The sequence below is a fragment of the Poecilia reticulata genome, linkage group LG10, assembly GCF_000633615.1.
Source record: "Poecilia reticulata strain Guanapo linkage group LG10, Guppy_female_1.0+MT, whole genome shotgun sequence".
Lineage (NCBI taxonomy): Eukaryota > Metazoa > Chordata > Actinopteri > Cyprinodontiformes > Poeciliidae > Poecilia > Poecilia reticulata.
This window is the reverse complement of record NC_024340.1, coordinates 26397054-26424946: the sequence shown is the minus strand read 5'-3', so window position 1 is coordinate 26424946 and position 27893 is coordinate 26397054. Positions and strand designations below refer to the sequence as shown.

The following is a 27893-nucleotide window of genomic DNA, read 5'->3' as shown; positions in this document are numbered from 1 at the left end:
TAACTCCGTTCAAAATACACTTTGTAAAGATACATTTTCTGCACGCTGTCAGTTTTATGAATTGCTGCCATTTAATGTCGTAAGCCGCATTAAAACAGGCCACTTTATTAGGTACGCTTTGCTTGTATGAGGTCGGACCCCACTTTTAGGGTTTACACCTGCCGTTAAGGCAGTTGTTGGGTTACTATGGAGACCATTGTTGTCCTTGCTTTCATGTTTATGCCAAATTTGAAAGCTGCCATCTGAACATTGTAGCTGAAATTTCCCTCGTTAGGACAGACGATTTTATTATCTGTTGAGCCTGTGTGAACTGTAGCATCAGTTTCCTGTTCTTATCAGACAGGAGTATTAGTTGGTGTGGCAATGTGTTAAGCAGGGATCCATTGCATAAAGGCGGGACTTGTGAGACATTAAAAATTAGACCAGAACATTTAACCAACAGGAATCAAAGAAGCTGCTTCCAGCCTGGCTCAAGCATTGGACTTCTATTGACCTGTGAATAGTTAGCAAAATGCACCATCATGATTGGTTAATCTCCAATTTACCATCGCTGCTGTTTATCTGATCTTGAGTCAGTGTCCCTGAATAAGTAACACAGTAAGAGAAGAACAGCCAGACATACAAGGCGATTGTATGTCTGGCTCTTCACCAACTTGCTACAAAACAATAAAAGACCACATACAGAAAAGGCATTAAACAAAAGTTATTTTTGTAAATTTTATTGTGAAAAAAAAAATCCAACTGCTAAGATCAATATATATATTGATACAATGTTAATGGCCAGTAGTTCTGTTCAGCTGCAACTGTGATTCTTGAACAATATAGCTGGAAGTCCGTAGTTCATCAAACCTCCTGAACAAAGACGGATTAGAAAAAAAAAAATAAAATAAAAAAAAAAATTGCCGTCTCCGAAGCTCATCTAATCATCAGCTTGTTACGTAAAAAAGAAGATTTCTTACTCTAAATGAGAGAAATAAGAAAACTAAAAATACAAAACTTTGGTCAGCTTCCCTTGATCGGCTGCTTTCAAATTCATTGCAGCCACAGACGGCAAAAATAATCAAATGTTAAAAAAAAAAAAAAGAAAAAAAAAGAAGAAAAAAATCTACAAAAACTGGTTAACCTTGCTTCTAATGAAAAACATAAGCATGTCATCAAAATAAGAACGTTACCCCAGTACTCACATTTTGTGATTTGCTCATATTGTAGCTGACCCGCTGCTCTGAAGGCACGTCAGCTTTTTTGCCCTCCCTTACTCAAACATTTTACATTTACAACAAAAACAAGAGAACACACTGACCTTAAATACAATGTTAATCAAAAAAACAAAAAACAAACAAAAAAAAACAAACGGAAAAACAACTAGACAAGTTTAAGAGTACTGTGTAACAGCGACAAAGGAGTTCCTTCATCAAAGCGCTGATTTGCCCCCACCCTGTCTGATCCCGCCCCCTTAAATGAAATGTTCTTTCCCCCCAAAATTCAGACCTTCACTGCCCCAAAACAACACACACAATCTGTACTTTGTACTCTGTAGTTTTCATTTATGTGTGGATATGTGGTGTGTGCTGTGTGTGTGTGTGTGTGTGTGTACGTAGTAGAGTGGCATTGAGGACTAAGGGCGAGCTAGTTTAGGTTCGTGAGCCTTCAGTGTCCCGACGGCATCCTTCACTGCATGATAGATGATGTTCTTCACCTGAAGAAAACGGGTCAAAGAAGGAAGCGTCACATGCTGGATGATCAACACCGCAATACGTGCGCAAAACACGAGTAAAACCAACCTGTAGCTTGTCTTCGTGGTTTGTGTGAGTCGTGGAAAGGTGTCTGAACTCCTGCGTCAGTCTGAAGCAGTGCCTCACGTGCTCAGGAGACACAAAGTCCTCCGCCACCTTGATACAGCTGTACAGGTTGTGTACCTGATAGGAGCACAGCAGGAAGAGCGGCTACGTTACCGAAGGGGATACGCCTCAAACCGTTTGCTGCTATAAAAAAAACTCTTGAGACCTCATGTTGTCTGACCTGGTGTGGCGCTCCGGCGGGGATAAACACAGCGTCGCCGAGGAACTGCACGATGGCCCACCCCTGGACGCCGTACTCCTCGTACAGTCGGCGCCGGAGCCCCTGGTCCAGGTACCAGCTCTGGTCGTGAATAGGGTCGTGGTCTGGAGGGTTCTCTTGACCCTGCTCTTCTCCCACCTGCGACGCAGGGCAAAGAGAGAGAAAGAACGATTAGATATTATTAAGCTTTTTTTTTTTTAAAGTGTTTGATATCTACTTTATTTATGATCATTTAGTCAATAGAGTATCTTGAGGAACCAGTGGGTGCTCACCTTGCGGAGTAATTCACGGATCTTCTCAGCGTCCTTGGCTGCGTAGATGTGCCACAGAGCTCCGGGTTTCTCTTTCCCCTCATGCACCCGTCTCTTCGTCATGTCGTCCACGTCGCCCTCCTCGATGGTGGTCATGACCTCTGAAGAACCAAAGAGAGGAAACGGGACAAACAGACGTACAGAATGCCAAACGTCCATCAGTAATATCTCTACATACACATGTTTACATCCGAGTTCTTTCTGTCCGATTCTATAATATTAAGAGTTTTTAGCTTTAGTTCTTAGCGATTCCTTGAACTACGGCTCGAGTTCTACATGTCGGAACAATCGCAACTTGAGCTGTTTAAGAGGGTGAAATCCACATTTATTTTCAGAAAAGTATCTGGTATCCATTCGTCGGACTTTTGGACAAGAATGGTGCAGAGATGTAGTTCTCAACTGGTTCCTCCTGACCCAGTGGGATTTCTCAGGCAGTGCCAAGTGAGTTTAAGCAGAGGCCTCTCAATAAATTACATTATCGTGTTAGTTTTTTCCAGTAATTCATTTCAAAAAGTGATTATTATTATTATTATTATTATTATTATGTGTGGTATATATAAGCATTCCTTTCAAGTCATTTTATTTATTGTGGGTTTCAGAAAACGTGAGCCCCACGTTCAATTCCTCAGAAAACGCTGAAGGTTTTTAATATAAAAATGTTATGACCCTGTTTGAACAAACACAATCACTGGTTGAATGTTAACAGCGTCCGAAATGAGGACAAGACACCGACGGTCAGTGTTTCAGAAACTCCCTGTTTTCAGTATCCAAGCACATTAATGGATAGTTGAGTGGGGAAAAAAATTATTGATGGGACACAGAGGCAACATTACGCAACCTTGATGGGATTATTGAGCAGAAACAATTCTTCAGTTTCTTGTAGTTTACCAAGGGGAGAGCTGCAGCTGGATTCACAGCACCAACAACCAGTACATCAAAATACACATCTTGTTCCGACTCACTCCTGAACCAGAGACAACGTCAGAGTCACCTCTACTAACCGAAGGACAGAAAAGCTGGGACTGTTGCTGAGTGGCCCAAATTTGTCTTTTCACATGACCGACAGTATTTGTCTGTCCAGATACTGTTTAGAGCAGCATTGTGTGGGTTGTTTGCATAAAAGCAACTCTCTTTTAGCCACAAATAAATGATACCAGTTACAATAAATGACACAATTTAAGCAGGTGTAATTGCTGTGGAAGCTTAAGCATCTGATTTTGTTAGAAGTGTGACAGTTAAGCAAAAGATGTTTGTGCTTTCATTAAAAAGAGGAACATTTATAGCAATCTTTAATTTAACAAATGTTATCCCATTAGGAGTTTCAGGAGATCTATGACCTAGAAAAAAAAAGTCCTCCTATGGTTCAGACTGGAGATTATGTGTGCCACTTCAGGCATAGCTACAACAAATTTTGGTGATTTTATTTTCATTTTGTTGCACTTACTGCCTTGCAGTGCTATAATTTCAGTTTCAAATACAAATGTTGCCTTATGTTAAAAAACGTATTACAGAGCTCCCATGTCGAGGAGACACTCCTAACTGTTTGTGTTTTTAATGCCATTGTGTGCTCCGTCTACGAGCAGAAATGAAAACTCGTAAGGGGATTCGATGTCAACATCGACACTAACAGCAGCAGAGGCGAAGCATGAGGAGGAAGATGAGGAGGTAAGAAGGAGAAACACGATGGATGCCTGCACAGACTTTCTGCTTGGCCACAAAAAATGCTATTTGTACAAAACAAATATTGAGTAACATAAAGGCATCACATAACGCTCCAGTGGTTAGTCTGTGAAGTAAGATTAAAACGACTATATGTCTTCAAGATTTATCATATATATACACATGTATTCTGTGGCCAGACCAGTTGAGAACCACGAAGGCAAAAAAAAAAAAAAAAAAAAAAGAAAGGACAATTTACAGACTACACAATCACATTTACTGACAACGTTCACATCCACAGGTCTACTCTTGATTTCTAGATGAAGCTACAGCCTGTTAACGTGACATTTTGACTGAACAGTATTTTTTGGAAAGAAGTCAAAACATTTAATTTGAAATTAGTGAGTAACAATGGCCACACTGAAGAGTGTTGTGGCTTGCACAACCTGATTTGGGAAAAAAAATTAAAAATCAGGTATCAGGAGTCTGCAGGTGGCGAGTAACGGGTCCGGATTCATCAATTATCACATAATAAACTTCATCAGACCATCTGTAAACAGAGTGATCTACCTTTTATTTCTGCCAACAGCCAAAGTCCATCTTTTGATGTGTGCGAGTGTGGTGTTTTTGTTTCTGTGAAGAAGGTTGCAAGGAAACAGGAATGCCAGCTCTAGATGCCCCTTCGTTCATACTACTCTCCCAGTCTAAGGACCAGAGCCCTGTACACCCACAGTAAACAGGAAGAGAAAACGATCCCACCACAGCAGCTACAGAACATCTGAAGCCAGACCAGTTCACTTAACTCGTTTCGCCGTGAACGGGAGTCGAAACCCAACCCTGAAAACTAACATCAACCGTAACCAGAAGCTCGGAAAGAATCCGCTGTCGTTTGCCATAGTGAAGGTTGCGCATCACACAGAAATTTACAGACATGCAACAATACAAACTGAGGGATGAATCCCGGTGCTCTGGCCCCCTACTGCACAACAATACAGGAGGATGGAGCGCAGGTGTGAAAAGGGGGAGTTAGTTGAGAAGAAGGGCATGCTACGCAAGTGATACAACTGAAAGTCTACAGACCTTGGTATCCAGAGTTTTCCGCCTCTGTGAAGGAGAAATTTTACCACAATGTAAATAAGTGAGACCCACCGGAGGGTGCCTCCAGTGTCCTTTCCGAGCACATTCAAGCCTGGAACCACTAAATGTTAAAATATCCTCAACAGTGGATTTCATTATAATTTCTGAAAAGTTTTTTTTTTTTCCAAATACACATAAAATACCATTTTGTGTATTTGGCAGGGAAAAAAGTACTTTGACATACTGTAGAATCAATTCTGTTTGCAACATATTTTTAAGCAACAAGCATTTTCTTAATAGTTAGTAGGTCAGCTGTGGTTATGGTGTCTAGTAACTAAAGCAGTGAGAGTGTCTGTGTGGGGGGGTGGGCAGGGGAAAGGGACAAAAAAACAGAGTCCCCTTAAATCTACCGACCTCGCTCCTGGTTTTCTTCTCCATGAGGAATGCCGACGTACACCATGACGTTGACGGCGTCAGACACGTCCAGATGGAGGTTAGTGGTTCCGACCTTCCTGTCCTCGGTCGAAATTAAGCCTGCAGACATTGGGGGGGATTGAAGGAAGGAAGGAAGAAAGAAAGAAAGAAAGAAGGTGAAAAGGAACGTATGCTGCACAGAGAGGAAATGTCGCCAGGCGGTCGTTTTTACCATAGGCGTTGTACATCTTTGGTCCGAGGTCAGGACGCACAAAAAAGTTGGGCAACCGTGAAGCGAGGTTTAGACGTCCGTCTCTTTTTGTGTACTCGGGCAAAGGAAGATTGTCCATCAAATCATCAAACCTGGAAAAAAAAAAAGAAAGGTGGAATATCTTACAAAGTTAATTGTTTTACTGCAACGTGTATTAGCTGTTATATTGTCTACTGTTTTGCAATATAAATGTGACATTTATATTGTACCAGTTTCTATCCACAAGAAAGAAACCTCTCTACCTTTAAAAATGTTGCAGTGGTATCAAAATTGGTAGAGTGTTTTTCTCAGTATGAGTTTCAAAGTTAAGCATCATAGTGAGAACTTGTCTGAACCCAATACAAGTAATTAATAATCACTCATAGTAGAAACGCTAAAAATGGTCATAACTATTAAAGGGAAATCAAAATCAATGAAAATCATCAGCAGCAAATCCAAACTTTACAGCCACCATAAATTGGAAATAATTACTTACCAAAAGTCAATTTGCATGGCAATTTTTAAATGAACAAAATTCTAAAACAACTACCAAAAAAATTTTAGGATGAAAAACTATATATATATTTTTTTTAAAATAAAATTGTACATATCCAAAATTTCTGGAACTAAAAAGCAACACAGGTTTGGTTTCCTCACCTTGTGGGCATCATGTCTCTGAAGTCTTCACCTGGAGGCCAGTCCTTTAGTTTCAACACCATCGGCCTGCCGTCGTTGTCCTGCAGTCGTTCTACACCCGGAGGAGACATTAAAGACCTTGAGACAACGTCCACTGCATGCTCTACCTGTCCGCAAGGTAGTTTTAAACTGAAGTGTGAGGAAAAACAAGTTGTACTTTTGAACTCACTGGAGATCGTCTCAAAGCCGTCCCAGAAGTCTCGCACCTTTACATCGGAAATGATGGCACAGTTTCTGCAGTTGACCAGGTCTACATCCTGGTTACCAAACTCCTCGCTGAACGCCTCGGGCCGCCACAGTTCGGATTTTAGCCGTTTATGTATTCCTGACACCAGCACAGGCTGGGAACGAACCAAAACATATCAAGACGACATGTCAGCCCATCTTTCGCCAACAGGTATTTTATACTCTGATTCTTACCTGTCCCTGCTTCCAGCACTCTCTGAAGATCTTCCAGTTGTTGCTGTTGCTAGGATCCTGCAGGCAGAGGAGTCGCCCATCACAGAGCCAAGAGTGTGAGGTATGTGGTTCCAAAACACTAAGACCCATTACGCCGTCTTTACGGGCTCCCAGCACTCCAAGTTCGCCGCCTTCGGAGGTCACAGAGCGCCGGCCCTCTGCTTTCTTGGTCTCTACAACAGAGGCGATGATGTGATCCAGGATGTTTGGTAGGCTGCTCTTCGTCTTGTCGCTCTGCATCGTCAAATAAAAAAAAAAAGAATTATAAAAATGTGCCTTTTTATGAAGGCAGGACATTCGAAACATTATTCGCCAGTAGGTGGCAGTGATATTTTGCAATCCTGTAGGTGGCGTTTAAAATTAAAAGCATTATTTTTGCACGCAAGGAAAAAACAACAAAAACCTGGACATACACTTGATGAGGTAAAAACAGAGGGGAACGGTACACTGCTCTCTCCAGGCCCCTGAGACAGCTTTCCTGGTCCAGAGTTGAGCAGGTCACGGAGGCTCGACCCCTCCGGTTTGGACTGGGTCATGCTGGGCCCGAGCAACAGGCTGTTGAAGAGCTTCGGACTGGAAGCAGGCGGCTTCGAGAGGGCACTGAGCGAGTCCAGCCCAAAGGGAGGCCGACTTTCTCTACTCATCATGGCGCGAAGTGAGCCGGATTCTGGAAGAAGAGGGTCGTTAAAACCGAAGCCGATTTAAGGATTTCTTTATCCCGACTCCTGGTTCTGCATTGTCTACGCACCCTTGGTGTCATCCTTGGCTTTCTGTGTTGCCAGGTCTGCCAGCCAGTGCAGAGCAGAACTGTTGCCCTCTCCCGATGGACGGGCGTCCTTGGCAGAGGACTGTGTGACAATACAGGGAGTGGATGTACTAATAACAGAGTTACTGGTACTACCCACAGTTCCCCCACCCCCGCTGTCTGAAGGTGTTGCCGTCTGCATGCTCTCCGTTTTGATTACTGACGTTTCTGCCTCTGGTTTTGGAGTAGTGCCAGCACCAGATAAAACTGTAAGGCCACCTCCGCTGCTGGACGTAGACTGCTAAAACAAAAACAAAAAAAGTTGAAATATTTAAAACAATTGCAGAATAAAACAAAACAATACAAACAGCAGGAGAAGGCAACACAGGATACCTGTGAAATCCCATTGGGGGCGGTAGGGCGGACTAGTGACTTTGTATGTCGGCTAGCACAGGGGCAGTTGGCTTTAATACCCCACTTGCCCCTTGCTGAATGCACCATGTCACCTATACTATAAAGAGCTGAAGCAGAAAGACAAAAATAATTAGTCCTTGCATCTCTTTCATTCCTACAAGACATGATATTTACGCAATTCCTTTATAATGTGTGAGGATGCTGATCATTCAAACACCACTTTATGACTTTTGCAAACTGACCTTTTATCTTCACTGTCCTTTGACATGTTAAAAATAACCTACTATAAAATACTCAGGTCTACTGGGATGATGTGTCTTCTATAGACATGTTGCAGGCTGTTTGTTTTACCTGTTCCTGGTATAATTTGCGTTGGCATGAGGTTTTGAGGCTCGTGAGGTTGGCCTTTGGCACACTTTAACCAAGAGAAAACCTCGTCCTCTGGGGTTTCGTCCACATCTAAAAAGGGGGTTCGCAAAAAGTCAAGCAAGGCAAGAATATCGCACAAAATAACTCGAGTGAACATAACGTTTGTTCCCCAAAAACTCGAGTTGATAAGCTACCTTCTCTTGGCCTGTTCCTGCGGAGCCGGTAGCAGTCCAGACACACTCCAAAGCCGCACTTGCGACAGACCCAGTGGATGTTGAACAAGGTCGTCTCGCATACGTCGCACATTTCTCGGACGCCTCGCACGGCACGTTTCCACGCCACTTTCTCTGAAAAGCCATGGGGGGAAAAAAAAAAACACATTTATTTAAGATCGCAGACGAATCAAACAGGAGGACAAAACCTCAAGATGAGGTGCGAGACGACTTTCAGACTCACGGTGAGGTTCCACCATCATCATGGCCTCCTTCTCAGACATCACCAACTGGCAGAACTGGTCTCCCACGTTGGCCAGGATGTACTTGGACGTGTCGAGGTCGAGGCCTTCTTGGACCGCCGGTGCAGGTAACCAGAGACCCATCGCCATGTTATCGCTCTGCTGAGGACTGAGGAAGCCTTCCACGCGCAGTATGCCTTTACGTGTGAAAGCCAACCTGGATGACGGCAGGAAAAACAAAATTAAAATGTAGTCACAAGACGGAGGAAACGTCGCGCTGCTATCAAACCACTTCGGTCTCACCTCCTGAAGTGGAAGAAGCGGCAGGCCACGTTCGGGTCGTCTTCATCCTCGCTGTCGTCCTCCGTGGTTCGGTACTTCCGATAGCGTTCCAGGCGACACTCGCGGCACTTGTGCAAGTGAGGAGCCACGCTGATGCAGGAGCCGTCCTGGAGGAAGGACTCACCTGACTGCTTCAGACGGCGCACTTTGCTCTGGTCTTTCAGCACAGACTGGCCCACTGGAAAATACAGCGCAGCGTTAACTCCATCGCCAACGTAGCTTCCGATAAGAACGTAAGGTCTGCAAAAAAAAAAAAAATTAATGAGATGGCACCTTTAAAAGACTTGTTACGCGGACGGCTCTTGGGAGCCACCTGGACTTTAGATTTTTGCTGGATGGATCCATCCTTAGCAGGAAGAGCAAGCCCCGGGGGGATCTGATCTTTCTCCAGGCCCTCCTCGTTCTCGCTGAGGTCTGACAGGTCGCTGTTGGTGCTGGAGTCGGAGTCGCGCTTGGATGACTGGCTTCGATCTTCGAGGCTAAACTTCTGTGGCTGACTCTGGTCGAACAAAAGAGCCGCTTCCTTCATTTCTCCAGAGCTGCTACTTCCCATCATCAGGCAGCCAGACGTAGAGGTCGGCATCTCGACGACTTCTTGGTCCTTCTTTGTCATGGCCATCTCGCTCTGCACAGTCTGAGGTGGCGTCGGTGTGGTGGAAGAGCTGACCGTAGCCGCGGCTGATGGCGCTGTGAAGCCGGACGACAGAATGCCTTTGGGCGGCTCCGCCATAGTGAAAAGGTTAGGCTTACTGTCCATAGAGACACCCAGAGTTTGTGGCTCAGTCCCAGAGAGGCCAACAAAAGGTGATGGGGAGGTTTTATCTCCATAAGCCAGGAAAGGATTAGTAGACTCTTTAGAGGCCTGCAGAAAAATGTTCTGGTGGATATCTGAGGAGTTAAAACTGGACTGTAGCCCTAAACTCCCTTCAGCAGTTCCGTTATTATTGTTGTTGTTCTTAATAGCACTTTGGGCTCCAGAGGCCATCCCAAGACCACCAATCGTCAGGCCAGGGCCCCGTGAACCTGCAGATGTGCCCTGGAAGGCTGATGGTATATTGAAAGCACCATTTCCCAGAGGATGGGCCTCAGGCACTTTGGGCTGCTCAGGCTTCTTCAGCCCTTCAGTAGAGGCTGCAGGCCTGAAAAGAGCCGCCGGCTCTTTACTCAGACTCTCAGACACAGCAGTAAAGTAATTAGTGTCCTTGGTTTGAGTTTGACCAGCTGTCAGAATGGAGCTGGTGCCAGAATTCTGGGTCATGCACTGAAAAAAGAGGTTCTGGTCCTGCGGAGGTTGGGTCTCGCTCTTGGCTCCACTGAAGCCGAAGCCGAAAGGCTTGGTGGTGTCGTGGGAAGCTGTGGTGGTGGTGGTGGGAGCGCCGTTGGTTTGGGAAGCAACATCTCCAAACACCGGAGCCGGCGGGGTCGCCTGAGACAAACGGAAACTAGGTGTTGTTTTAGAACCCTGGGAGTAAAAAATAAAAACACGAATTAATATTAATATTGTAATTACAACGTCTGCAGTTCCTTGAAGCATTCATGTCCCTTGAATCTTTACTCACATCAGGATACTGTTGCTTAAAAACTGCAACAGTTATATTGATTGATTAGAAATAACCAATATTGTTCTGATTATTTCCTTTTTGTATCTTTACAGCCCTTGATCATTTCATGAATTAATGTTCTTCATCATTTCAAAATGGAAAGAGTGAAGCATAACCACAATCCTGTCCCGGTGTCAGCACCACCAAAATGACACATGGTGGTGGCAGCGTCATGACAACACAGTGACTCTAATCACATATATGTTAGGTTGTGTTGGTATTCCTCATAAAAGCCAAATAAAACACCCTGAACTTCATGGTCACGCTTAAAACCGGTAAAGTTTAAGGCAAATGAATGCTTTTCCAGGGTAGTGCAACCGTACAGCCAGCATTAACCTCATGGAGCCGCTTACCTCTGCCTGGCCTCCCCAGGTGGGAGCTTTAGAACTGAACCCCATCGACGAAGACAGAGAAACGCTGGGTCTGCTGTCCTGCGCCCAAGAAATGGTGACGGGCCCCGGGGAGACGAGAGCAGCTGTTTTAGAGAAAGCCAACTGGGGGGCATCCTCTCGGTCCAGCTGGGGGGACGGAGAAGCCTTTGGGGCTGGAGCACCATGGACCAGGACTGGCATTTGCCCCAGTGAGGGAAAAGATGTGGTAGAGAAAGGGGAAGGGGCCGGCTTGAGAGGGGGAGGGTTGGGCGGGTGAGAAATGCTGCTGGTCGAGTCCGCTGCTCCCTGCGGAGAGAACAGGCGCCCGTTTTCTTTGACGAGGGCTGGATACAGAGGCGAAGGAGCATTCGGGTGGTCCAAGTGAACCGAGGAGTTTGTGTTGGGAGAGGACCCGCTTCCTGGAGAAGAGGTTCCCTCTGAGGGGTTTCCGTTTTTGGTGGAGCTGCTGACTCTTTCAGAGTCTCCGGCCCAGATCCCAACGCCTTCCTCCGGAGCTTTGCTGGAGTCCCCGCAGTTTTGAGTACCTGCTTCAGAGTTTCCCGCTCCTTTAAACCGTTTCAAGTTCAAGTCGTCTCCGTCCTCTGAGGCAGTCCTGCGTCTGCGTCCGTCTCCCTTCAGTGCTTCGCTGTCCTTCCTTCGTTGGCCATTGTTACCAGGCTGAGAGGGACACAACGGGGAAATTTAGTTCTTCACCTGGCAATACTGGATTCAGTAAACCAATCACGATGTGGGTATTTTTGGCCACATACACAAAGTAAAACAAAAATAGAGCATTAAGAGAAAGATGTTGCTCAAATTTTTGAACAGACACAAGAAGCAAATAAATAAATAAAAATTCTCTTAAAAAAAAAAACATGCAAAACACAAGTTTAAAACTTTATGCAAAAAAATAACCAGTATGTCAGTGGCAGCACTCCATTCCCAATAACACTAATGACAAACTTACCTCCTCTTCTGCTAGCATGACATGTATCACACGAGGATCTACCATCTGCTTCTCTTTTCCCTGCAGGGGAAGAAAACAGTGTGAGATCTTTTCGCAAATTAACCCCCAGTAGACAGTCTGGCTGGAGTCAGGCTTGTTCACAAGAGTCCTTACAAGAACTCAAAGGCTTAAAACTAAACATATCCTAAAACACAAGGCTCACTTATGACAATTCTTTATGTCAAAACACAAATACTTTAACAGAAAGTTTGAGTTGTAAGAATTTTGCATCTTTTTTTTTTTTTTCAGCTTCAGTGCTTACCGTTTTGATTGAAAGGTAATAATTATTTTCGGGTTTTCATAAATATCAGTTTGGAAAAACTATTCTATACGCGATTTACCTCTCAACGACAAACCTATTTGTTAAAAGGTTCAGTTCATGACAGAAGGAAAAACAATGACTGAAAAACAATCAAAGAACACTTCTGAATGTTTACAAAGGCGCATTTGAACAAACAACAGGACCGAGGCAACAACATGTTTTGAACAGACAAGACTGCAATAATCTGAAGCAAACTTTTACAGAAAGCAACCATCATACCGCCTCAAACAACGGTCAGGCACGGTGGTGAAGGGTTGATGATTTGGATTCATTTCAGCGCCATTTTTCATGTCCTCTGTAGGATTCGCAGAGATCAATGAGATTCACTAAGTTTAGTAAAAAACTGGATCGTGTAACAAGCAAACAATCCTGCAGATCCAAACTATGGCACACAGAAAACGTTTTGTGTTGCAATGATTGTTGAAGCTATGAATAACTTCAGTTTTAACAGCTTAAATGAATAAATTGTATTTTTCTACTTAGTCTTGCTGAACACGACCAAAAGACATTGACAAATCTTAATCAGAACGTCCCTTCATGCTAAAATTTAAAACGACAACAAAAAACCTGAATTACAAAGAATTTAAAACCAGTTTTACCATGAACGCGTTAAAGTGTGTTACCTTATCCAGCGTAATCTCCATAACGTGCGAGATGGGGTCGTGCTGCGAGACGTGTCCAAAAGCCCAGCAATCTTCAAACTCGGGCTGGTACACGCGGACCCTGCGTCCTTGGATGGGGAACGAGCCTGACAAGAACGACGAGATAAAAATGAAACAACATCAGTGAATTCAGGAGAGAAGGTTAGTTTTACTCTACAAAACTCCTACACATGCCATTTTGCCTTTTTTTTTTTTAGTTACTTTATATGTTTCTATGAAACCAACACACGATTCTCAAGTTTTGCAGTGTGATTAAATGTTCGGTGATTAATAAAGAAAAAAAAGAAACAGAAAGAGAATTAATTTCCAATTTCTGCTGAAGACAGAGAAACACTAGCATTTTAGTGTTCCTCAAATGTGTTCAACAGGAATGGCAACTTTTTTTTTTTTTTTTTTTTTTACAAGTAGCCCGACTGGTTCTGCATTCTGCACGAGGCGTTGGAGAGAAACTCATTTAAACGCATGCAAGGCTTCAGAGTAACTATTGACACTAATATTGCTGGTCTTCATCACGGAAAAATAATAAATGGATAAGACAACCTCAACCGTTTTTAGCAAATCCCAAAAGAAAATCTTTTATTAAAGCAAAAATAACATCTTAAAAGTACTGCTTTGTGAAAAAAAACAACAAAAAAACTTTAAATAGAAATGACAAAGAAATGAACCGATTAAGTCGGAGCACCTGGCCGTACTGCTGCTTGTTGAACTTCCTCTGTCTCATGTTTCACATACGTCACGAGTGAAGTTCGTGTGAATCTGTTACTCCTTCCAGCTGCCAGGTCTGAGAACAAACACCATTTCTTTCTGTGCAATAATTTACAAGAATCTGAATTTAGTCTTGTAGGGAGTTAATCATTAGCTTCTTTCGATTCGAGACGAGACCCAACTTTATCCAATAATCAGCAGTTTTATAAATGTGCTGATGAGCAAACTGCTAGTGGACCGAGTTGTAGTAGAACATGCATTTACTTTTTTTTTTTTAATGCCACTGAATCATCTCCAAAATTAATTATGTAATGCCATTAAAGTGCTGCAGTCATGGAGCATGTTTTATTTTTATTTTACTGTTGAGGAGGGGAGATGAGGGAGGTCAAAGGAAAAAGGTTTATCTTTTGTGAGGCAGATTGTGTCTATTGCTGCTCTTGTCTCTTGTGCATGCTCAGTTTTATTTTCCTTTCCATTCTGGGCAGGTTTATGTGGTGTGACAGCATAGGTCTGAGATCTGGTGTAAAGAGTCAATCGTGTACAGGTTGCCCAAATTGAACAAATCCCTGCAGAAATGTTCTTAACTACATTATGCTGTTAATTAATATTTCTACATTTAATCATTTGCCCAATTTCGTATGTGAAAACAAATGTTTAGAAAAATCATTTATAGACTTTGCAATAAAATTATCCACAAAATAAAAATCTAAAACAACATAAAAACTTTTTTTATTATGTTTTTCACCCCAATTCATATAGACAGGACATCTTTTATGGTCAATTTGTCACCTCATAACTTTAGCTGATGCTCTGCTCACCAATAAATACCCACTCATCTAAAGATTAAAAAAAGTAGGACAAGGTTTTGACACTTTTTAAATTGGATTTCATTTAGATCCCATAGAAAGCATTTAAATTCAACAACAATGAACCTCAGATGTGCCTTGAAGAATCTGTATTTAGTTTAGGATTTTTTAGTCCTAGACTCTAAAACATAGATACACTAAATCGGTCCGGGTGCCAAAGAAGCTATGAAAGAACCCTCAAGCCTCCCTGCTATCCATTAAACCAACAAAGCACTGGCTCGTTTAATGATTTGTGAACCATGCATACAATAAAACCCAACTATGGTTTGCACTCAAAAGTCCACAATTTTATCAAACCTAGAAATCAGAGTCTGGGAAATGTGGGATTTTCAAACAGAAAACGAGTGGAAATATAGTTTTTACGCACATAAATTATCATAAATTGGTGCTTTTAATTTAAAATGATGTGATCGTATTTTTTCCCCATTTCATTCACCCTCAGTCTGTAGTCAAAAATATTTCCTTAATTGCCAACAATGAAACGTGTAGGCCTAGACGCCGAAGAGCCTTTTAGACGATAAATAAGGTTTTCTCTGCTACGCAGGACATTCCAAGCGTTCAAAGGATTTGTGCAGCTCAGACTAACAGCTCAATATGCAAATTACCTCTAATGTGTTTCACTGAGCCTTTCGTCTAATGACAAACATAACCAGCATTTTTATAAACCTAATAACGCGCTAACTAATGGAAAAAGCTAAGCACACAGACAGAATGGTGTTTAATACTTTTTTCCTGCCAGTAAAAGGAATTTAAAGTGGTTTTGCTTATTTTGTTTTCTGGAAACAAAACCAATAAGCAACGCTAGCGAAAACTTACAAATACCGAGGAAACTGCCGAAGATTAAAACGGCTCCTCATTTCACAAAAGAATTTAAGAGGAGCAACATTTAGAAAATTGAGAATAATTACCAGCCCCTCCAAACAAGGTCCTGTAAGGCGCCATAATAAATGCATCACAACCGGGCCAAATCCTTTTTATTTGTGCCCAAACGTTATCGCTCCACTGTTCACACGGAATAACCCAGAGGCCACATCGAGCGCGAGTTTGAATCCTACCCTTCCTGAAGATCTCCTGCAGTTTAAAGTCGGTGTGCCAGCTGGAGAAGGCAGACAGCAGAGACGGCTGCTCCAACAACACGGGGTGTCTCATGTCTTTATCAGCCTGCACAAACACACAAACATAGTTATGGAATACTTAAAACGTATTTTATCCTCCGATTATATTAGCAAGTCACAGCTTTAATATTAGTACATACTGGAAAAACAACATTTTGTAATCAACCATTAATTGAAGAAAAAAAAAAAAGGTTTAATGTAACTCCCTTGTTTCTACCTGTTAGTTCCAGATCAAAATACAATACATGCTCACCTCAAATCTCTGGAAAGCTTTGTCATCTGGCAAAAACTCAAAATTCTTTGTACCAAAATACTCCACAGGAACCAGGGATCCTAAACCCACTCTGTCCACCAGCGAGCGGAAAGCCTGCACGAGAGAAAGAAGCACTTAGAAAATCTTCCTGCTCAAACATAAACCAGAAAACGGTCAACATCAACTGAATTTTAAACATGCTTTCAACTTCCAACACCTTCCTTTATTTAAAAATGTCGTAAGTTTGGGGGAAAAAAATGAGATGGAAATTGACTTAACTGTAAAAATCTGACGAGTCTGGTTACAGACCTATCAATTAATGGTTATAATCTATAGATATTGTAATATTTGGTGGTTAAAAAAAAAACAAAACACTGATTTGAAAGTAGATTTAAAAAAAGATAAAAGTCATCTGCTCTCTGCTTCATAGCGAGGCGTGAAGTAGAGAGCCTCTATTTCTATTTTCTGCTGCACTTCAGTCGCTCCATTCGTTAGCTTTCCAGCACTGCTCTCTGAAACTAAACTCGTTTATTAAAAATACTGTCACTGTTTGTTTGACCATCTAAATTATTGTCATAAAAACGTTTTTACTTCCATAGAAACGCACACCACATCGATTAAGGTCCCAGCGGATAACGTGTAACCTGTGTCTCCTTAAGATTCCAGAGCGACAGTCCAGATTCGGTGTTTGTTTTTCTCACTTTAAACTCAACACCAAAATCCAAAAGCCTTGCCCAACCGAGGCAAAACCGGGACTTTTCATGAGTTTAGATTTGGTAGCGCTAAATGTTTTTGTTTACATCATACGCTACACACCAAATCGTCCATGTTTGAGGAAAGCACCGCAAGACTCCGTTTCTGTTTTGTCCGTCTATTTAGCCGTTTGGAAAAAAATTTTTTTTAAATAGTGTTGCATCTTTGCTTTACCAGAGTGATTTCCAATGTGATTCAAAACGTGGCTCATCGTTTTGAATCACATTGGATGATGTGTTTTATTTTCAAAGTGACTCAACCGTCTGAAGAGAGGTGAGCAGCAGCACAAGTAAGAGTCGATTACCATCTATTGTGGCAGTTCAGGTGAGAAAAGCACATTTTTATGGCTGATGCAGTTCTTCTCATTTTAACTGAAACTACAAACTTGTCGTCCTTCAAAGTTTTAATAGGTTGTGAAACTGCTCTGATTGAGTTATGATGGCTATAAAAGATATCCTTCTTTGCAAAGACTGTAATTGTTTTATTTTCAGTAATGTACCGAGGGTATTCTGCAAAAGTCTGAAAAACTTGGAATTTATAAATGAACAGCCCTGTTATCAAGTGAATGCTTCCGTTGTGTTGAAACAACAAAGGCAACCAAGAGAAACTGAGGCTATAAGACATGCAGGACAAGGCGTCTCCTGTTGCCAGAGCAGCTGATAAGACTTGAGAGAGCATTTCGTCTACAAGGTCATGTTGAAGCCCAAAACGAGAATGATCACTACTTATGGAAGCAAACATTTATGTCTATAAAAACACTTAAAAATTTGAGTTCCACGTCGCAAAGTTTGCGTCGTCTTTACAAGCGCCAACTCCATGGAAGCGGGTGGAAAACGATGTAAAGCTTCATTCTCTTCTAACAAAAGCAACAAAAACGACAGAATTAGATGATTGTTCATTTCAATTACATATTTTAATAAGTTAAAAGATTTATGCAATTATCACTTTTTTTTTTCTTTTTTACATTTGTGCATTTCCAGTATGCCTGTAAATATGATGCAAAAGGCAACATACATATATATACATATATATTTTAGTATTTTCTGCCAATTTTATGATGGTCTTATTATATTTACAAAACGTAATTTTATTTTTTGTTTTATCGTTTATCTGTAATGTGACTGTTGTGAAAGACTTTGGTCAGCTGAGGTTGTTATTAATGTGCTATATAAAAAAAACTTTTGTTTAAAATTCAATTAGTTGCAAATAATTACAGACCACAAAATTTACTCGGCCTCACCACGTGTGTATATTACATCAAAATGTTACAGCAGAGAAGACATTTTGTCAGTTGTTTTAAACTTAAAAAAAAAAAAAGTCCAAGTTTCTTCAAAATAAAGTTGGACACGCTTTCTCGAGAAGTGTGTCCAACTCTTCAAGAAAGCTGATTTCTTTTTGTTAATCTATTAACAAAACGAAAGCATTTGGTTCTTTTGTCTTGGTTTGCAACTGGGTCAGAATATGCCCGACAAAGAAACAAAGAAAACTTTTACTTCAGCTCAGAGCCAGAGGACACGTCAACAGCATTCATTCATTGGTCAGAAAGAGTCGGGTCAACACTAATATGGCAAATGGACTGCACTTGTTTAGCGCTTTACCAAGTCCCCATTTGAATAATTTGTGGCGAAAGTGACCTGACACAGAACACGTACTGCGATTTTTCTATCTGCAACATGCAGTAGTAAAATAAGTTAGCCGTCACTCTCAAGTGTTATTCATTATTCAATAACCCCACCTAGCAATGATTTACCGCAGATAAAGCTGTGACCATGTGCAAGCGCTACACAATATGTGGCTAACGCTGCTTGCAAAAGGCGCACAACTTCTGCTCCTTCATGGAGACAGGCCACATGAATTGTCTGTTTTATTACATTTTAAAGCCTAACATTATCACTGTTCTTGAGCAGTCACATTATCACATCACAATGCACAGCTGTCCACTCACCAGAGCCGGCCAGGGCGTCGTCGGTCCTGGAACTGCGCTGACCCTCGTACTGTCACTGGGGCTGACCCAAACGACCGAGTCTTCGACCAACACGGCCTTCACTCCGTCGCCGTACACCTGCACCCACGAACATCGCTGCGATGCGTTTTCGAATTCAAGAAACACCTGCGGTTGGCGAACAAGAAGGACGAACAAATATTAGGAACTGACGCTCAGTTTCTTATGAAGAAAACCAGGACAAATTTAAGAACATTTCCACAGAGATTTTTAAAAAGAAGAGGGCAAAAGAAGAGATAATTACATAAAAAAAACCATTAAGTTATTTAATAAGGGGCAGTGCATATTAATAAACATAAGTTAATAAACAGTTACGTAATTATGCCAGATTTAGTCACAAGAGCTAATTTTCAACTGTAGTCCCATAGCAGGTTGATGGTAAAATAAATGACACCCAAACGCACATACACATACGAGATATTACACGAATTGGTCAATGTTGAAACAAATTGTCAATTATAGAAATATATCTCATAAATTAAGACCAGCAATACACTACATTTCTCCTGTGAGTTCAATTCTGGTTTTAGTGTATTTCCATTTCCACTTATTCGGGTTTGGGTAGCGGAGGGAGCAGCCTAAGCAGGGAGACCCTGACTTCCCTCTGCTCAGTCTCTCAGGCCGGATCCTCCGGGGAAATCCCAATGCGTTCCCTGGCCAGTTGAGAAACATAGTCCCTCCAAGTGAGTCCTGGGTCTTCCTCTGGGTTTCCTCCTGGTGGGATGTTTTTGTAACACCTCACCACTGCGGCGTCCAGGAGGCACCCTAACATCAACTGGCTGCTCTGCTCTGAGAACCCCCTGGCTGACCAAACTTCTCACCCCAAAGCCTCTCCCGTTCTCCATCTGAAGCCCAACAGTCAACATTTGGACACAGGACAGTCAAATTCGAGCACACCTTTCATACGCAGCTCAGACCATCTGGGGAATGACCTCCAGCCTCCAGCAACACACCTTTCTGCAGGCGGCTTCCTCTGTGGCATTGACACTGTAATTGAGGAGTTTTTTTTTTTTAGCCATTTGACAATCTTTGTAGTTATTCAGTGAAGAATTGTACAAATATGAACAATTCCTCACCACGTTAAACATTCATCCAAGTATTTATCATCATGTCATCTACGGACACAAAAAACGGACAATGGAAGCAGACTAGTTGAAGAGTAATACCAACATTGCTGTCTTAGTACTTTCTGCATAAATGTCTGGCCAATCACAGGACACTTCCCACAGAGCTCTGTCGAAACAGTCTGAACCGGGCCTGGTGTCGAGAAAGGGACGGTGGGTGCAAGAAAACCAAATGACGCAATTTCTGTCACGCGACTGTGTCAACGAGAGCCGATTACAACACTTTAGAAGAAATATGGACGTGCGCAGACACTGGAGTTCATCGGGTTCTGCAAATTCAGAAGCTGCTACTGGACTCTCGTTCAGAGACAATACCAAACTTTTTGTGTTATTTGAAATCAAGTCAAAACAAATATTTGCTTGAAATACGAAAAAGCATTCTAACTGAACACAGACGGTTTTTAACAGAGTTCTTTATTGCTTATTAAAAAGGTGTCAAATGCAAACCGATCAGGTGAAACTGCATGCTTCGTTAGAATTGCACGCAAACCGTGTAAAACAAATTGCCAGTAAACGGCATCAAACCGAAGAGAGAAAAAAAAACTACCAACGTGGGAATTCTTTATGGAGCTCTCTGTCCCTGTTAAACAGAGCAACACACATTCATTCAATACTTGCTTTGAGGGAGGCTCTCTAGTAAAAAATCCCATTACACTGTGTAATCCCCAGAGTTCATTCCTGTTTGCCATGGCAATTTAATCCAAAATATTAACATTTTTAAAGACAATTACTTCCTAACGCACAATATGCATTCCAGAGGAAACACAAAGTCTGTTGATTACGCAAGACATGCTGATACGGACCGATCGTCGTCTAAAACTTGATTTTTGAGAATGACTGCATTTTAATCTGAGAATCAAGTCTGTTTATGTACCGAGATATTGACCTGATCGGTTAAGAGAACGGCGTTGCTAATCTGCTTTCGTGTTAATACCGTTACCAACAGATGCATCGAAGTAGTGTTCCTCAACCCCGGTTCTCCAGGCACCACTGCCCTGCAGGTTTTAGACGTTTCCCTGCTTTAACACACGTGATTCAGGTGGTTGCAGTTCAGGAAAGGCCTATTAATCGTCAACTGAAATCAGGTGTGCTGAAGCAGGGAAACATCTAAAACATGCAGGGCGGTGTGACTCCAAGACCAAGGATGAAAGAATCTGCCTCAAAGAGCCAAAATATGGGACAATTCCCAATTTTATAGTGGAGGAAGTTTTTACCGCCTTATGGTTTTTTGGGGTGGGGGTTTGTCACTTGTTTTAGATTTGGCTAGGGTCATTGTGACTACAGTTACAACAATATTCTGCACAATAAATAAAATCTACTAAATTTCACGGGTGTTTTTATTTTCTACTCGTCAGCTTATGCCCATGTGTCAAAATCAGCAATAGACAATGGATATAGTTCATAAAGATTAGACATGTTCTACAGATACTCCTCCATATTAAGCAAACCTAAATGATAAAATAATGCAGATGGAATGGAGCAGTCATTTCTCCACAAAGTTAAATAGATTTTTTGCCTGTCTGTCATATTGCCTGCAGCGAGTTTTTGCTTTGCATGGAGAACTTTGCACTAATGTGGTTTAGGCTCAGCAAGCCGAAAGATGGATTCTCTAACAGACATAATGTTTGTGGTTAGAGACATCTGTGATGGCTCAGACGTCTCTGAACGATGAACAATTTTTTATTTTTTCCTTTTTGCCCGTCCTCTAGAAGGATGAAAAGTAATAAAAATCGATGCTACATGCAACTTCTTTTGATGAAAAGCACATTCCCTGCATTGTCTCGGTTGTAGCCATTTTGTGCCAATTTGCCTTTGAAGATTTCTCCTAGACATTTAAGACTGTAAATGCTTAATGTCTGTCAGCTCTGCCTCAAGTCGAACTACACTGGAACTTTCAGAATGGTGATTTTCTGATATTATTCTGAGTGCTAGGAGGACACATGCATATCCACACTAACCCGAGGTGTTGGGTTTCTGGGTCATGATGTTAATAAACTGTAGTTGAGAGCTGGCAATGCAAAATTTGAATATGGTCCAACAAAGATATTCTACAAGACTTCAGTGTGCAATTCATTTTGTTATCCCCCCCCACATTACTTATATTGCTAACATCTGCATACAGTCACTTTGATAGAAATAGCTGGGTTTAGAGTTACACCACTCAATCTAGCAAAACCAGAGTTTTCATGTTAAACTGGCAAGCTAAAAAGTGAGATTTCCCCCCCATCCATGCATCAAAACTAAGAACTCCCAGCAAGTCTGGTGAATTAAAACGCATCAACAAACATTCTCTATGCACCTTTCTGGGTTTATTACGCTGGCAGGTCAGACCTCGATGGCAATCTTTAAATCTTTGGTATCAGCCAAGAAAAGCCTGACTGGTGAACCTCCCGCTGCACTGTGATCTTTTACCAAGACTAAATTTAAAGTCGTACCGGATCCAACTAAAAATAGCTCTGAGTTATTAGGGCTCTGGGATCAACATTCAAGACGGGCCCTACAACTTACAGCTGCTACATTATGGGTTTGGATATGGAATTACTGTCAAATTTATGAGTCAGTATAACATTTCTGTATCGATTTACATCAGTACACATGCCACAAGGACAGTGGAAAACAGATTAAAAAAAAATCACCTTCCCACTTTGGTACTTTGAAAACACATACAGTAACTAGCTTGTGAGTTAAAAATGATTTAATGGTGAAAAGAAAAGCTAAATCAATGCAATTCGAACAAATCTCAGTCATAAATAGGTCGAGGTTAAGTAAAAGCTGACTTTTGCATTTTTGCCTTACAACTCATGGGTTAATTTTATTCATTTATTCATCAATTAAAAACACGCAGCAGAAGGCTTTGCAGAGGAGACACAAAACTAGATCAAAATGTCATTTAACTCACAAATTAAGATGTTGAAAAATGAATTTAAATCACAGAAACAAGCAAAAGATAATAAAAACATGTTTGTAGCTTGAACTTATTTCAATATTGTGGTGAATTTCCTAAATCTTGATCCTTAATGTCACCTGGTTCGGTATTGGTTGGCTTCTTTGCCAATATTTAAACCCATTTCGTATTCCCTACCTACTTCCATACTGTAGCTCTAAACCAGGGGTGCCCAAAGTCGGTGCTCGAGGGCCGGCATCCTGCATGCTTTAGTTCTCTCCCTGGTGGTTGTAACAACCTCCTCAGCAAGTCTATGTTCATCTTAGGCCTCTAATGAGCCATCATTTGATCCAGGTGTGTAAAACCAGGGAGAGAACTAAAACATGCAGGATGCCGGCCCTCGAGGACCGACTTTGGGCACCCCTGCTCTAAGCAAAGCTTTTCATACCTACTGACTTAACCGTTGCAAATCAGTTTATTTCTCCTGGCAGGTCAATATTTTACTATATTTTGGAGATAAGTAACCATCCATTGGCCACAACCGCTTATTCTTGCAGGGTCACAGAGGGGCCAGGCCCCATCTCCAGAGATCATCAGGCGAGAGGCGAGGTACACACCGGACATGTCACCAGTTCGTCGCAGGGCAGCATAGAGACACACAGGAGAACCAATCATGCGCACACACACTCACCCCTAAGGACAATTCAGAGAGACAAATGAATCTGACAGTCCTGTTTTTTGGATTCTGGGAGAAAGCCAGAGTACCAGGAGAGAAACCAAGCATGCACACAGGAGACCATGCAAACTTCTTGCAGAAAGTACCTAGGCTGGGATTCGAACCCATGATCTTTGCGCTGCAAGGCAAAAGTGCTACCAACTGCAGCAGTACGCAACTTAAAAAAAAAATTTAAATTACACATAATTTAGTTGTTCATTGTTTTTTTAAAGACATTACATTTCAAATCACTGTGATTCCGATCACCACTTGAGCATTTTTACGAAATGTGACTTTTTTTTTTTTACCCCTGATTAATGTGCAATTTTGCACATTGATAGTTTAACTCAATTTACATTTACCAATTTGTCTTCATAAGGCGTAGAAAATCAAAGTTGCGTTACGTTACGCTTGGTTTCCTCTGAGCGGTACGGCTCGGCGCGGTACGCTACTTTTGTTTGCATTGTAAAAGTAGTCCATGCAACCGACTCGTACCGCAGCATTCCTGGGTCCCCTTCAGTTGCATGTCTTTCAGACGTCGGTATGGTTAGGGTGGAGCGACAGGCGCAACTCAACTCAGTCCGATCATTAGGAGACAGAAACACAACTCTACTTGCAACAGTTTTGTCCTTAATACTAGTAAGAAGCCATGTTAGGTGTTTGGGTTTATGCCCACCTGCCCAGTCGAGAGTCCACAAAATAGCGTACCCACACATGCCGCACCGCTTAGTGGAAACGAGTTGCCGTTTGTTCTCCGATCACTAGGTAGGTGAATATGCTTCTTTCTGCACAGTGACTTCAAAAAAAACCCCAAGCTTTTTAGCTGCTGTTTTGGGTTGCAGTTTTCAAAATTTCTAACAATAACGTATGCATACGAACAATGTTACCGTGCTTCTTTTATTTCTGTTATTAACATAGCCAGGATTTATTGCTGATGTTTGTAACTCAACCAAATAGTCTGTCGATGTTTGCCAGTAGTGATCTGTCACAGGAGCACTTGCTAAACTGGCACACATAAGGTCCAGATTCAATCAACAGTTCCAAAGAACTTGTACTTAAATCGCAGAATTTAACTAGAATGTTTAATTGGGGGGACGGGGAGAGAAAAATTGCAAGTTGAATATAATTTTTTGTTTAAACGCTTTTTGTTGTTGCTTTTCATGGTGAAAATATCATCTGCAGCAGCAAACATGACCTTTGGCTGACTAGAAGGACAATTACACATCAACTACCTGATATTAATTGGGACAACTAAACGTTGACATTTTCCTTATTGGCAACAACTAAGTGAATATTTTAGAAATTAGGCAACTTATTTAAAGGTAATGTTTCTTCGCTCTCGATGTAGATTCCAAAATTTCAGCCGTCGTCAATAAAAAGTCATTTTAATGTTCTTTCAAAAGAATTTAACATAAATTTTTAGAAAACGTGGCTTCCCCATCTAGTCCAACTACTAACTTTGGCAACAACTTTAGTGGCAGTTCATCACATAAGATGTACAGCAAGTTGATAGAAAACTATGTCATGGTACAGCATTCGTCCCTGTATATACTTTTGAAGAAAATAACTTACACTTTTAAAAGACAAACTATTTGAGCAGTGCCGTCAATTGTTTATATGATTCTGAATAAGCAATAGTTTGACTTCCCTCCGTCATGTTGGTCTATAACCCACCACCTTCCATTGGCTCCATCTGCAGTGTTGAATCAACACAGCTTCAAAATGTCAGCGTCGTTCATTCAGATTGTTGTAAGTCGGTGAAGCCGTGTCATACTAAATAATCTAGGTCAAAAAACAAGGTGGGAGCGATTTCAGGTTCGCCCCTGCTTGAACTTCTTCTGGCCTCCAAGAGGACTAACATTAGCTGACGGGCAGAATTGATCGCCTGTAATGGTTGCACAGAAATTATCTGCGATTTACTGCAATGTGCTCGACGCTTCTCTTAACTCTGGACCGTAAGTGTTTAACAGTAAATGCTGCAAGGTCACACATAACATTGCTTGAAGCTTAGATATCCAGAAGCTAGGAAAATCGAACAAAGCAAAGGCCAGAAAATCCCCGGTCTCGATTTTAGCTTCGCCTCTCTGCCCGCAACACGCAGCGGGCTAAGATCTAAATTTATGCAGCAGGTAACGATAAATCTCCCGATTCTGGTGGGTAAAAACAAGCTGCACTAAGCGGAATACACATTGAACCACTTAGCACACGGTGCATTTTAGAAAATGACTGATATTTAGCTTCGCAATACGGAAACGGTTGAATGTAAATACTGACTGTGAGTCCGGCAGCCGTGCTTGTCGTTGTCGCCTCCCCTCCTTCGCTCCCCTCCGGAGCGGCCAGGCCGATGACGCTCACCGCCCGCACCGTTCCTCGGAGCCAGTCCCGGGCCCAGGCAGGTTGCTCGGTCTCTGATCCATTGGCGGGCCTGCTGTCGTCGAGTAGCAAAATAAGACGCTTCCCGATCAATTCGAGAGAGTCCCCCATGGTTTGCTTACAAAGCTAACAGCCCTCAGTAAGCCACCATGAACAGTTGAACTTCTCCGCTCGGGATGGGAACTCAAGGAAGCTAACGTAACAAAAAGGCGAGAAGAAACCAGTTGGGATTGCTTTGTAGTTCGCCCTAATGAAAAACAGAGCTCGTTTTGGTCAATGTTCCCGGGGATACGCGGCGGCGGCGGCGGACCGCAAATCTCCCAGTCGAAACGTTTTTGTCCTCGGTGTTAACGCGACTATCCTGCTCTGTCCGCCATTGAGCCCTGCAACAATCAAACGCACTCCTCCTGGTAGACTGGCAGCACTGCGGAGGCAGAGAAAATATGAGGAAACACTGACCCCTAGTGGAAGACGTAGGCGTTACTTTCCCGCAGTGGTTATTATTTAGGGAGCGTCTCACCTGGAATCAAAAAAAAATATATAAAAAATCCATGGATTCCGCCAAAGTATCAAGTGCAAAAGTATCATGTAACGAGTAAATAAATTGTTGACTATTTTTGTCAGCATTTTGTCTGAATAAAGTTGGATTAATGCATAAATAAATATATTTATAATTATTATTTAAGTACTAAATATATGTTTTGTATAGTATATAAACAAAATAGTATTTAAAAAATCCTGATGCTGTCCAACAATCACAAACATGGAGTTTTATGATAAACTGGGTATTGAGTGAAACATGCATACTGCTAAATACAGTGGAAGATTTATGAGCCTGTGGGCTTGTTTCTCTCCCCGGGAATCGTTTTTAGGGCGCAATGGATCATAAACTCTTAGAAATACCAGAACATTGACCTCTGGCGGAAAACAGAAAAAAGATTGTCACTGGGTCTTTCAGCAGAATAATGATCCAAAGCATGTGGTCAAATTATGTTGAGACAAGCTGTTAGGTCCCTGTACAGCCGGCGCCAGAGCTTGTTTTGCATTGACAATGGTGTTTTCAGATCAGAGCTGAACTTCGCTGAGGTTGCCCTTTGTCACTGATTCTGTTCATAACATTTGTATGGACATAATTTCTAGGCACAGTCAAGATGTTGAGGAAATTCATTTTGGCTGTCTGAGGATCTCGTCTGTGCTTTTTGCAGGTGACGTGGTTCTGTTGACCTCTTCAGACCGTGACCTCCAGCGTTCACTGGAGCAGTTTATAGGCAAGTGTTAAGAGGCCAGGATGAGAATCTGAATCTACAAATACCAAAAAGAGAAGAGGTCCTGTCCCAAGTGGAGGAGTTGTAAGTATCTTGAGGTCTTGTTCCCAAATGAATTAAAAAAATGGAGTGGAAGATCAGTGGAGGAATTGATGGCTGCTGTACTCTACCGGTCTTCAGAGACCTGAATTGAGAGGGAAAACTCTCTGTCATTCTACTTTCCAACCCTCAAAGGGCCCAGGACTTCGATGGTTTGCAGAAAGAACAAAGAGGCCTCTCTCTAGACTCCAACCTCAAGTACTCAAGTAAGTGTTACTTTGGTGGCTAAAGTACAGCACTTATAGTTTTGTGTTAAAACATTTTTTATAACATGGGCTCTTTTCTCAATAAATGAATGTACTCAAATTAAATTATGTATTTTTTTTAGTTATTCAGAATAGGATTATCCTACTGGAATATAATTATATTTTATTTCAAATAAAAGTAGCAACAAGTAATCAACAGCTCTGCTATATTATAGCTTCAGAGAAAAAAAGTGAAGGTCATTGAACATTTAATGGTGAGCTTTGATAGTCTATTTCTGAACTGAAATGGTGCAGTTAATAACTACACTTAACACTTTTATTTT

At 41.8% G+C, this 27893-nt stretch overlaps 1 protein-coding gene across 5 annotated transcripts; it reads right to left on the bottom strand.

The window, feature by feature from the left end:
• Positions 1 to 703: 703 nt before the first annotated feature.
• Positions 704 to 26412, bottom strand: kdm3b (lysine (K)-specific demethylase 3B). 5 transcript variants are annotated; one of them, XM_008420093.2, is made up of 25 exons: positions 25902 to 26412; positions 18848 to 19012; positions 16150 to 16263; positions 15837 to 15942; positions 13172 to 13296; positions 12188 to 12247; positions 11203 to 11898; positions 9522 to 10710; positions 9210 to 9426; positions 8909 to 9123; positions 8647 to 8799; positions 8435 to 8542; positions 8063 to 8190; positions 7673 to 7970; positions 7338 to 7591; positions 6886 to 7158; positions 6623 to 6806; positions 6427 to 6517; positions 5752 to 5882; positions 5520 to 5639; positions 5109 to 5132; positions 2331 to 2470; positions 2020 to 2196; positions 1782 to 1916; positions 704 to 1696 (listed from the first exon to the last, which is right to left on the bottom strand). In XM_008420093.2, exons 1-25 carry the CDS (start codon positions 26109 to 26111, stop codon positions 1616 to 1618), a joined length of 5394 nt encoding a protein of 1797 aa, XP_008418315.1. In that variant the 5' UTR covers positions 26112 to 26412; the 3' UTR covers positions 704 to 1615. The 5 variants fall into 5 exon arrangements, with proteins under 5 accessions (XP_008418315.1, XP_008418316.1, XP_008418317.1 ...); XM_008420094.2 differs by having other exon boundaries at positions 7673 to 7967; XM_008420095.2 differs by having other exon boundaries at positions 6635 to 6806; positions 25902 to 26411.
• Between the last annotated feature and the right edge of the window lie 1481 nt (positions 26413 to 27893).